Source organism: Copadichromis virginalis, linkage group LG15 (assembly GCF_057382275.1).
Source record: "Copadichromis virginalis isolate Kocher_CV1m ecotype Utaka linkage group LG15, C_Virginalis_male_GT1.1, whole genome shotgun sequence".
In the NCBI taxonomy this organism is placed as follows: Eukaryota; Metazoa; Chordata; class Actinopteri; order Cichliformes; family Cichlidae; genus Copadichromis; species Copadichromis virginalis.
In genome coordinates, this window is record NC_140632.1 from 464,087 (window position 1) to 476,874 (window position 12,788).

Sequence of the window (12,788 nt, forward strand, 5' to 3'; positions counted from 1 at the left end):
TAGATAAAGATGGTGCTGAAAGATGCTCAAACTTTATTTTTCCTTCTCTAAAATTAGCTTAAAAAAATAAAATGATAAAAAAAAATAAATCCTAATAAAACCCAATAGAGATGATGCAGTGATTATGTAATGTCTTTTACCAGGACATCGTCGTAAAAGATTTTCTAATCTCAAAAAATGAGTACATAATGTACCAGAGAATAAAGCTGTAACACACACACACACACACACACACACACAAGAATTAAATTGATTTATTATCACTTATAAAAAGTTGATCTTTAAACAAACATTCAAGCTTGATCATTTTAAATGCAAATGTATAAAACACATTTCTGCACAAAAACTAACACAACATTAAAACCAACACAATCCTCACCAAACATCAGACTGCAGCACATACAGGGAAAGTCACAAGTAACGTTCTCAAACACCCTCACGTGAAACTAATGCAGATTCCTGCATTTGCTTGACAGGAAGAGGAAAATATAGATTTATAACTGTTGCAAAATTCCAGCAGTAGCATTTTTGACGAGTGCAATGATTTTAACCAGCAGAATCACATCAGAATAATCCCCTTTATTCCTACACAGTGCGGTGGGACGTGTCCAAGGCATTTTTCCAAAGGCTTTATTCAAAGCATTTCAAGGCACAAGACTAATAGCACACCATATAGTCATACATTACAAAACACACATCTGGATGTCTGCACTCATATTTGTTTATCTTTGGAACTGCACGAGAAAGAAATCGGCTAGCCTTTTTTTGGGGGGGGGGGGGGGGGGCATTTTTGGTATGCACAGTAAAAAGGAAACCGTGCCTCCTGTGAATCCGTCTGTAGCGTACTTCATGTGTACCCTCGCTTCCTTACACGACATATACAGGTCGCAGTGCTTTGATTACAATGTAATGTCTTTTGAATAAATACATTTATAAAAGGTTAGCGTGTAATTATCTAAAAGCATTCACATTTTCAGATAAAACATCCAATGTCTGCCAAGTACGTCACACAGGAATGGAGTCCTGTAACAGGAAAAGCCAAAAATCATCCTCTAGACACAAGAGCGTGGAGTGACTCATCCAAACTTACTGTCAAACCTCCAGTAAATCGGTCTAAAGTACGCCAGACACCACTGTGCCAGTAGGCTTAAGCTTTTGTCCCATATGGGCAGTGATGTGCTGGGGATGCCCAGCAATGAGCCATTTAAGTGTTCCACGACTTGCGGTTCTCCCCCCTGCCGCGACCGGTTGATCCGGTTCCACCTTCGCCTTTGGCCAGAGCTGTAAGGGCTGCCAGGTTTGGGCTGGACCCCGACAGATGGGCACTACGGCGTTTTTGTTGCTGCTGGCGATGGCGTTTGGGATCGCCACGGGTTACTCTGTCAGGTCTTACCAACACGCCGTAACCAGGGTTGCAGTGGAAGTAGTGCTTACCAGCCACTGACCCATCGTTCTTTCCTGAAAGAAAGAGGAAAATACATGAATCGTAAAAATTTAAAAAAGCAATAATGAGGCTTTAATTGGCAGTGCATACATGTTCATGAAGAATGAGAACGATCAGATTTGGTGTTGGGTCTAATCTAAACCTACCTGCTGGTACTTCAAGTTCCACTCCAACCCAAGTCCCCTCTGCAAAATCTGTGGGTCCCAAATATCGCACCGTACCACTCTTATTAGCCCCCACACTCACAAACTCGCCCTCTTTCAACCACTCGGGAAGAACAGCAGAAGCAGCTGTATCTCCATCCTCTGTGTCAGAGATGATTTCCAGACTTTCCTTCGGCACTGAAAGGTTGGGTCCTGTCCCACAACTTGAGGGTTGGTTCACCAGTGTGGGGGTATCATGCTCCTCCTCACTCAGAATCTGCAGAAATGACTTGAGGTCTGAAGACTTCACTTTCTGGATCTTGAAGGGGTTAGCTACTGAGGGACCTGATTTGGGAGAAGAAATGGGGCCTTTGGCAGGTTTGACAGAAGCTGCTGGCTGCTGAACCTCACTGGTGGCTGAGGATGAGGGTAGGAAGGAGGCACCATTTGTTTCTGGAACATCAGAAGTTGACTGTTGCTTGGATGAAGCTTGAGCAGCCAGGTCTACAGGCGGTCCTGGATCAGGACTTGAGGCTTGGATCAGGCTTGGAGAAGGATCTTGAATAAAGTCTGAAGCCGTCTGATCTTGTGTGCGCTGCTGGGGTTGCAGGACGGTTGATTCCAAACGCCTCGCTCCTTCTTGAGCAGATCGTTGTGTCTCATTAGAAAACGCCAGTTCACATTCTACTTTGTTTGTGGCAGCCACCTCGAGATCTTCTCTTGAAGGAGTCTTTGGTTCACTGTGGTCTACATGGCGCACTTCTGTCTGCTTGGTCCCATTGTTTTGTGCCACCTCTGAATGATCTCGTTGCTCTGATCCACGGTCCTGTTTTTGTTCGGTCTGGTCTGGCAATTCTGCTTCTGCAGCTGGATCAGATTTTTCGGCCTCCTTTAACTGGTCTGATAGGAACCGATTTGGTTCTTGTTGACTCGGCATAACATCTGGTTCAGATGGCTCCTGCTCCATACTCTCTGCATCTGCTTTCTGTCTCAAACTCAGTAATTCCTGAGGCCCTGATTGGTCTAAAATAAGAGTGTCCGATTGTGTGGTGTCAGAGAAAGGAGAGAACTTCTGTGTCACAACATTTTCCTCCTCGTGCTCATCGAGCACAGTTTCAAAGCCATCCCTGCTACCATATGACGAAGGCAAGTCCCAGCTCAGCGTGTAGACTTCTGACAGCGTTACTGTAGATATGCTTGTTGACATATATCCACTGGAAGCCTCGCTCACTGGACTGGTGGTGGAGTCTTCAGTTTCTGGGATGATTGGAGGTGGAAGAGGCACAGATCTGGGGATTTCTGTTTCATCAATGGGGACCTGGGGGCAAACCATAGAAACGTGGTTTTAGCCAAAGAGCGTCTTTTTGCCAGTTTCCAAAAATGGAATTGCCACAAATTCATTTCCAATTTCTGATCATAACCACCCTAGTGCCAGCTCCTGGTTAGTCCAGCCTCAAGATGAATGTTTTTCACCATTTCTGAGGATCTGACTGAAAAACCTAGCTGTCAATCACAAGGCCAACCTGCCCTCCGTTTTTAAACATGGAAGCTACATCATTGTCATTCTACAGTCTTTGTACTTGGAGCCAGGTTCAGTTGGATACTTGGAGCAGCAGAAATGTTTGAATAACAATGACCAGCAGATGTTGCTGGTATTAAACATGAATGTATTCCATATAATCACAGTCCTGTTATCGTGCACAGGATGGTCAGGTGAACTTGTCGTGTTTTCAAAGTAACACAAACGTCTAAAAATATTAAAGTGAAGAATCTAAAAAGACAAACAGCGCTGCCAGAAGCCGTGCAGGCTTTTTATAACTTCATCCAACGTTTTTGTACCACGGCATTTACAGCCGATGACGAACGATGGGCGAGTTTCGGTTGACACAGACGGCATTACTGAATACACTCCACTCCGATCAGTTTCTATGTTTGGAAGAACAGATCTACACAATGTGTTAACACCATGCGGGCGGGGCTGGAGGACTCACCGCCTGCCGCTGTTTGCTCATGTCCTCTTCAACGCTGGCCGACTGCACCACGATGCGCGGCAGACTCTGCGACGGGGTCGGAATTAAAAAAGCAAAGTTAATGTGACTTCAGATAAAACATCTCAAAGCTGCTAATTAGCACTGAAGGCTTTTCAAGCTGATTTCAAGATGCAATCAGGGGCCAATCAGCTCTGTCCGCTTCAAACCTGAAGATTAACAGAAGTCTGTTCATGCCACACTGCATGATGTGGTGATTAGCTGCTGTGGGAGCATCAGAGAGACAGAAGGACAGAAACAAGCAGAGAGAAAACTGAACCTGTGATGGTAACAATGAGGCTGAACACCGACCTGCTACGCCCTCTCTGGTACTAACATTAGGCCAGCTGACCGTCTGCTGCAGCTGCAGATGATTCTTCATAATTATGAAAGATGTGCAATCAGATTCGTATGTTCACGTGACGAAAGGAATCAGATATTTATTTCGATAACAGCGTTTCGAGATGTTGACACGAGATGCAGACAGTGTAATAAAAACATTGGTTCATTAGACTCGTAATCATGACAAACTAGTCAAACAATCAGTATAATTGCACCTTAATTATAATTGCACCCATCATCATTGATCCCTGCTCAGGATTCAAAACTCGTCATCCGTCAACTGATTAAGCACGAAGAAAACAAAAACCCATCTTGATCTTTAAAAGATGCGTGTGCTTAGCAGACAGGATTTTAATCATGACGACTGAGTTCATGCAGAAAGGAAGCTGCTCGATTTAGGACACAAGGAGCTTTGAGAGCAGAACGACGACCTACGTGGTCCGCAGGTCTGACGTCAGAAAGTAGGTCAAACAGGTCTATCCTACCCCTCGCGTGCTCGGGAAAATAAACCTGCAGGTCAACACAACACATCAGGTGCACAACAAATGCTGCCTCTGCTTTACTGGTTATTGAAATCAAAGCACAACAAGCACCCGTCTGTGTTAACCGCAATCTCCACGTGTCCGTGTTCTCGACAGCCGTTCATCTGAAGCACGGCAAGCCCAGGAGGTGCTGAGGAGTAAACGTTTAGTTGAGGTTGTTGTTGCTGGCTGCTGTGCAGCATCAGTGAGAGGAGCTAATCACCAGGAGGCTAAAGTCACAGTTCAGCCATGTGAGCGCACACTCCTCTTTGGAAATAAATGCGCACCAGCTTTGGCACCTTTGCTGACGGTGGGCTGGCTTCACTGCATATCGTCCGTTTCAGGAAAATGCTGGAAGGTGTGTATTTAACCGAATCAAAGAAACGTGATGTCCTATGGTTTGCAGCACACAGTTTACTTGGAATTGTGCTTCATTTAACACAGCATAATGTGCGTCGACTAACTGCTGAAAGCTGCGAGTCAAAGTTGTGTCCTGGAACTCTTCATCCAGTCGTCACCCTGAGCGTTTAGAGCCAGGCTGCCAGATGCACATAAATCCTTTTAGTTTCAGGTTTTTAGCCACGTGGCTGCACAGTGCAGCAGTGCAAACTGACACTTGTGTATTTTACTTTTCTTTTGTTGTTGCTGTTGTCATCTTTCAGGTATTGATGTGATGTGTGGTAGATCAATGTTCCAAATGTAGCATTAAAACCTCTGCATTTAAGCATCAGCAACAACAACGTGTGTATTTACAGCACCTTCAGTAAACCTCCAACAGGTCCGAGTGTGATCGTACAGCCGTAACACAGACCGAATAATTCCCGCGCTCCCTCTGAGACGATCGTTTCATCCGGAGAGCGTAAACTTCCTGATTTAACAAACGATGACTCAAACGTTCTACTTGCAGCAGTTCAACATTTCAGTAGTTGGTGCTGGAAGTGCTGATCAATCTCACGGACAACCACAATTTTAGCCAATAGTACTTATCATCTAGACCAGTGGTCCCCAAACCCCGGCCCGGTACTGGTTTTTATTTTGTTGTATTTATCTGCGACACTTCAAAGGCCGGTCTGTTTATGTCCGACAATATTTTCACAGACTGGCCTTTAAAGTGTCGCAGATAAATACATCAAAATAAAAAACAGTACCGGTACCAAAAAGGAGATTTGTTGATAACACACGGGAAACACCCAGGGAAACCGAGTTAACGATAAAAACCCTGAAAACCATAACTTTCACGGCCGAGCCTGGACTCTCACGGACCAGTACTGGGCCGGGGTTTGGGGACCGCTGATCTGGTCTACGGATGTCTGCTGTCTAACAGGACAAACTCCTTCATTTCTTTATATGAAAGAAATCTTTAGAAAAAAAGAGTGAGTCATAGTTAATGAAACTTTCATGCAGACTTAATAAATTAGTTTTGTTGGTTTTATAACATCAGTCACTTCTAAGGTCCAGAGATGTGCAAGTATCGAAAGTACAAAGTACAGCAGTATTCAAACCCAATGACAGCTCTACAATTCATGTAGAGCCCCAAACACATTCGTACGGGCCGTGATCATCGACCAAATTACCCTTTGGCAGCCCGCTATTATTTGCGTCACTCCAAGCTTTTGTTTTGTGTTGACCGTTGTAAACATCTGTGGCAGGAAGATGCTAATTAAAGCAATATTCTCAACAACAAGCACAGCGAGGCCTGCTGGGTTTCCTTTCCAACATTCCCCTGATTAGCTACTCTCCACAGCTCAAGGGCCAATCAGCCAAATGAGACGCTGGAGTGTTTGGCTGCTATGAAAAAAGCTGCATGATTGCAGAAGAGCAGATGCTGCGCAGGTTGAAGGAGCAACGTGTCAGGATAAAGTTCAGCAGCTCGTAATTACCCCTGGTCTACGCACAGTAAGCGCCTGAAGCAGACGTGCTCACGAACATCAGTCGGTGGGGACAGCTCAGCCATTCAGTCTTGTTCTGACTAGGGCTGAACGATATATCGCATTTGCGATAATATCGCGACATGATCAAGTGCAATTTTCTAACCGCAAAGGCTGCGATTATACTCTGGACATGTCCAAATTCATGGGCTGCATCCTCCTGAGGCCGCATTTGTAGACCGATTACGTCACAGCGACGCGCCGAAGGCTGTCCAAATTACTACCATATCCCAGAATTCATAGCGCGGCCCAGCCAAACTCCAGTTTCCAACAATGGCGGCCGCTACTAAGTTTTAAAATTACTCATACTAATCTTTCTGGGTCACAAAATAAACTTTTAACATATTTTCAGGCGAGAAAGTAGTTGTGTAAACATCAAATATCTGCTCGGTTTATCAAGATATCCCATATTTGCAAAAGTGCTTCGACGTTTTCAGAGGCGTCTGCTACCCACCAGCTCGACAGCTAGCCGGGAGCTCGAGGGTTACTGATGCGGCCGAGAACGGCACAACTCCCGGCACATCATTTTCAGATCACCGCGGAGTTTCGCTGCTCGGGTTAAACGTAATATATACGTCACTTAGACAACCTAAAAATGTTATTGTTGGGCTTTTTTCAGTGTTTTGTTTGTTCGTGAGTAAATCGGTTTGGCTGAGATTAAAGTTATTAGATTAGATAAAATAAAACTTTATTAATCCCCCGGGTGGGTTCCTCCTTGGTTTTCACACAGCTGACTAAACGTCAAACAGAAAACTTATTAAACAGAAGTATGAGACAGTCGAGAATTTACACCAGTGTCTGGTTATATTTTAGATAGCAAGAAGCAGACGGCCGAGTTTATTAAACTCCACCGAGACAGCGGTGACGTTAATCAGAACTAGACCGTCCAATTTCACGCCTTTAAACTTTAAAGGCGTGTTTGTGTGTGTGTTTATACAATTGCTATTATGTTTGCACTTTATGTGTAATGTTACTGACTGCAGAGATCAGTAAGATGTGTGTATTTTTTATTTATTAGTTTTATTTATTTAATATTATTTTTTAATTGAATGACTGTCTAGTAGTTCACAGATGTCGAAAAACTGAGTGTGGTAAAGCCACTGATTTTGTTTATGTATATTTCTGCAATCTGCACATTGTACTGACTTTCATTTTAATGTTTACACCAGGGTTCCTTGCCAGCACTTTATGCTCAGATGTTTGTAAGCTAAAAATAAACTATTGTGTATGTTCAAATATACTGTTGTGATTGAAGAAGTTAAATAAAAATGTCAGTCATCAATTCATGCATCACCTCATGTCATCATAACAGAGGTCTGTCTTCCAGGAAAGAACAGTTTAAAATTAATGTAATATAGTATTGGCCATACTATATGATGTATTGCTTGTCTTTGTTTAATAATACAGAAGACAAAGACCTTAAAAAATAATCGCATATCGCATCGCAATCGCAATATTGGGGCAAAAAAAATCGCAATTAGATTATTTTCCATAATCGTTCAGCCCTAGTTCTGACTCAGACACAAGACTCGAGTACTTTAGAGTTATTGGCTGAAAACGGAAGCACGTTCATTACCAGCTGCCTTGTTCACTACAGTGCATCGCTTTGATTTGCCCGTTTCTTATGACAGATGCTCTTCCTGACATCGCCCGAAGGATGTGTGGTTTACACACTCCATTTTATTAGCAGCTGAAAAAAGATGCGGCCATCATGGCGCCACGTGTTGGTTCATGAACCGCCGTCTCTCGGGTAGTGGAGTACTACACTAACAGCTGGTGCCAGCTGGCCGATTAGCCTGTCCAGAAATGCACACCACACGCTCAGCTGGTAATTAGTGCCACCATAGTAAGTAATACGAGGATTTCACTAATTAGATTTGTCACATAATTTCTTTCACAATGTTCCGAAAAGCATCAAGTCCAGTGTTTTGAATTAGGTTTGTGAGCCTGTGAGGTTACAGGATGATAATAATAATCGTCGCTGTCCTAACCGTTCCCTAAACAGGAGACATGTTAGCAGCTACCTGAAAGGTGATGGCAGCTGTGTCTCTATCGGGCTGTAGTAATGTTGGCCATTTTAATATGGACGTCGGCGGGATTTACTCCGTTTTGCCAAAACTAAACACTCTGCAAACCATCCAAAGCTTTTATTCACAACATGCTTTTCTTCGTAATCTTAAAACAACGAGGCAAAAGGTGCACTTACATCATCTGCCTCATATTTCTGTTTCCACAGACATTAGCTCTGTTTCTATGGCAACAGAAGAACTCAGACTGTTGATGAGGAGATGGCGTGTTCAGATTCAGGTAGCAGCGACGCATACGAACTTTAAATCCCTGATAAGGATGCAGGTCGAAGACAAGCTTTAATGCAGAGCACAATAAACAGACCGAATGAGCCTACCTGCTGATGGACAGCTGTCTGGTCTCTGCCCTCTTTCCCACCAGGAAGCAGCGACTTCAGTAGCCTGGGTACGGCCTTCACTAAAGGGAGAGAAGAAGCAGTGAAGCCTGAATGCTCTGCAGAAGAAGGAAGAGGAGATGGAGAAGGGGGGCAGAGAAAAACCAAACAAACCAAACCATTTTTGAGAATAAGACTCTTAAAGAGAAAAAGTTTGCCCCAGACTAAAGCATCAGATGCACAGCTGATGACATCAAAGGTCACACAGAGGGTGTTTTTAAATAGCTGTACCCGTCTCTGCGTTCAGATTCTGGGACAAGGAGCTGGGAAGGGTGCGTCTGGAAGGAGGAGGCGGCGCCACAGAGAGGTCATGATGACTGTCCCAGGCCTGCAGACACGATGAAGAGCACTTCAGTCTTTGTGGGAGCAACATCCAATGGCTGCCAAACACAGCTGCAACACAGCTCCATCCATTCATTCACTGCGTTAAGCTACATCTTCTATTGATACACCGAGTTTTAGGAATTTCAACCATTTTTAGTTTATTTTTGTTACCATTTGTCCACAGTGTTTAAGTCATACGTCATTCAGCGAGGTTACACAGATTACTTGTACAGGGCTGGGTTTAAGTCCTGAATCGATTTAAGTATAAATGTATTTTGGCAGAAACGGCAGAATCTCCGATTAAAGCTCACAAAACTGTTTCATTAACTGCCAAACAGCTAAAACAGCAAGTAAACAGGAAAAGATGTAAGCGGAGCACGCGAACACGCCGTCGGTGCTGAGAGCCGACTCAGAGTCTGAGCTGCAGGTTTCGTCACTCTGACCAACACTGACTGAACCAGCAGCAAAAGAAGATCCAAACGACGCTTCTCGTTTGATAAACATCGGCATTGATTCTGACTTTTTTGCTTCCACCACGATAAAAATCACACTTGCTGCACAGCTCGCTCTCAGTGCACACATTTACGATCAAATCTGTTTCCTGCGTTATTCGCTTGCTTATGGGTGGCTGTGGCTCAGGTGGCAGAGCAGGTCAGTCACTAATCAGAAGGTCGGTGGTTCATGGTCATTCAAAGCACAATAAGATATCCTCTTCAGGTAAGTGTATTAGTAAAAGCACCTTGGAGACCCATCAGGTTTCACCTTCTGTATGAATCCAGACATTAGTATCATCACAAACATGCAGTTAATTAGCAGGAACAACTGGAGTGTAATGAGGTTGTATTTACCTAAGCAGTACAAGCAGTTACCAAAGAGAAGCTGACTTCAGTGTCTCACCTTGAAGTCTTTGAGCTTAAGAGGGGAGGAGCCAAGATCCAGGCTGCTGTCTGACAGCTGGGTCAAAGGTTAAGTGGTTAGAGGTTAGTGAGGCAGATTGATGATGAGACTGGTTGTTGACAAAGGCAATCAAGAAAGAAAACCCAGAGTATAAACCAACCCCAGGTGAGTCGCTGCTGCCAACAGCAGAATAAAGAGACTTAACAACAGCAACAAAGTAAAGTGAGCCTGCTCACCCGCTCGATGTCCGGCGAGCTCAGGCACCGTCTGGCAGCTCTTCCTCTGCCAGCCAGCTGCTCCCTCACAGCCACCTCCTGCACACACACACACACGCACACACGCGCAGAGACACACACACACACACACACGCACACACGCGCAGAGACACACACACGCACACACACACACGCGCAGAGACACACACACACACACACACACACACGCGCAGAGACACACACACACACACGCGCAGAGACGCAGAGACACACACACACACACGCGCAGAGACACACACACGCGCAGAGACACACACACACACACGCGCAGAGACACACACACACACACACACACACACGCAGAGACACACACACGCACACACACGCAGAGACACACACACGCACACACACGCAGAGACACACACACACACACACGCGCAGAGACACACACACGCGCAGAGACACACACACACGCAGAGACGCACACGCACGCGCAGAGACGCACACACACGCGCAGAGACGCACACGCACGCGCAGAGACGCACACACACGCAGAGACACACACGCGCAGAGACACACACGCGCAGAGACGCACACGCAGAGACGCACACGCACGCGCAGAGACGCACACACACGCGCAGAGACGCACACAGAGACACACACACACACAGAGACACACGCGCAGAGACACACACACACACACACACACACACACAGAGACACACACACACACAGACACACACACACAGACACACACACAGACACACACACACACACACACAGACACACACACACACACACACGCAGAGACACACACACACACACACACACACACACACACACACACACACACAGAGACACACACACACAGAGACACACGCAGAGACACACGCAGAGACACACACACACAGAGACACACGCAGAGACACACACACACAGAGACACACACACACAGAGACACACACACACACACACACACACACACACACACACACACAGAGACACACACACACAGAGACACGCGCAGAGACACACGCGCACACACACACACACGCACACACACACGCAGAGACGCACACACACGCACACACACACGCACACACACATCTGCTGATTGTTTCCTTCGTGGACACAGCGTCTCTGAGTGTTTCCACTGGAGACAAACTGCTTTGTGTTCATTGAATCAACTGGAAATGTTGGGTTTTAGTTGAGCTCGTGATAAATCTCAGTATTAATGTTTTAATATTCAAATCTGCTTCACATCTCAGGTGAACCACATTTCCACACCTGTCTGAGCCTGTCCAGCGTCAGGATGTTCTCCACAGCCAGGACACTGCGGAGGTATTTCTCGATGGCTGCCTCGCTGGCGGCCGACTGCTCGTCCTCTGCGCTGGCGGCCAGCCGGGCCAGCATCTCCCTGTCCTCTGGACCGTGGATGTCCTGTAGTGGGAAATAAGGCAGTATTTATTCAAAGCCAAATAACACTGTTCTGTGTGTGAGCAGATCAAACACCTTTATATTAAAAACACGCTGATCTGGTCGCACTCCTGTGGTAGCATCACGCCATGTTGATGTTTACACAAACACCACGCTCTGTTCGAGTCTACAAAAATCGTCATGGTAACGTCCGATGTTGCCTTCTTCTGAATTTGTCACAATCACAAGACTTTCAGAAAACATGACCTCTGAAGCTGAGGTCAAGGTCAGAGATTTGAACCTAGTATCATATCCTATATTAGTATCAGTGTGTAAAACGTACATCTTCACCTCTTCCATAGGTAGATGCTGCTAATCAATACATCTGATTAACTGATCATCAGCAGGTGTGAGCACTTCTATAAAAGCTAGTCTTTTGTCACTTTGCTGGTCTGGAGCTTTCCGGTGTGTTAACTGAGGAGGAAAGACGATCTCAGAGAAGCAACTGTGGCTGCTCCTCAATCTGGAAAGGGTTCAAAGGTCACTCCCAAAAACGTTAAAGCGCATCACTCTGCTGCGATAAAAATGAACAGAGCATTGATCCTTCCCAGGAGGAGCAGCTTCACCCAGAGGTTGCAATGTTTAAGTTCATCATGGCACAATTAGGAAAAGCGTGAACATGTGTCGGCTTATTTGGAAAAGTGTCCATGAGAAAGCCTTTTCTCTCCACAGAGAACGTGCCGTCTACTTCTGGAACGCCGGGATTCATTCCTCCATATGTGCGCCGAAATGTTCTTACTCTAAAATGACCACCAGATTCAAGAAATGTACACGCTCACCATTTTTGTTCTCACTGCCATTTAGCTGATCAGGAAGGCCAGCTCTGTTCTGGGATGCACCCTGGACCCAGTGCAGGTGGTGGGAGACAGAAGGACTCTGATGGACAGAGTCTCCCACCCCATGCATGTGAATGTTGCTGCAGAGCTGCTGCAGTGACAGACTGCTGCATCGTCGATGCATGAAGGAGCGTTTCTGCAGGGCCTTCCTCCCTGCAGCTGTCAGACTGCACA

At 45.5% G+C, this 12,788-nt stretch overlaps 1 protein-coding gene across 3 annotated transcripts in view; it reads right to left on the reverse strand.

Moving 5' to 3' along the window:
- Positions 1-238: 238 nt before the first annotated feature.
- LOC146691452 (kinesin-like protein KIF13B) overlaps positions 239-12,788 on the reverse strand; it is a 33,073-nt gene continuing 20,523 nt past the window's right edge. Inside the window, exons 35-43 of one of the 3 annotated variants that reach the window (XM_085431228.1) lie at positions 11,590-11,742; positions 10,324-10,401; positions 10,088-10,144; positions 9,098-9,194; positions 8,810-8,925; positions 4,392-4,466; positions 3,579-3,644; positions 1,591-2,905; positions 239-1,458 (exon numbers count right to left, since the gene is read on the reverse strand). In XM_085431228.1, coding sequence (XP_085287354.1) covers positions 1,205-1,458; positions 1,591-2,905; positions 3,579-3,644; positions 4,392-4,466; positions 8,810-8,925; positions 9,098-9,194; positions 10,088-10,144; positions 10,324-10,401; positions 11,590-11,742 — 2,211 coding nt within the window. In that variant the 3' untranslated portion in view covers positions 239-1,204. The remainder of the gene's footprint in view (positions 1,459-1,590; positions 2,906-3,578; positions 3,645-4,391; positions 4,467-8,809; positions 8,926-9,097; positions 9,195-10,087; positions 10,145-10,323; positions 10,402-11,589; positions 11,743-12,788) is intronic. The other 2 variants (XM_085431229.1, XM_085431230.1) reach the window with 2 other exon arrangements.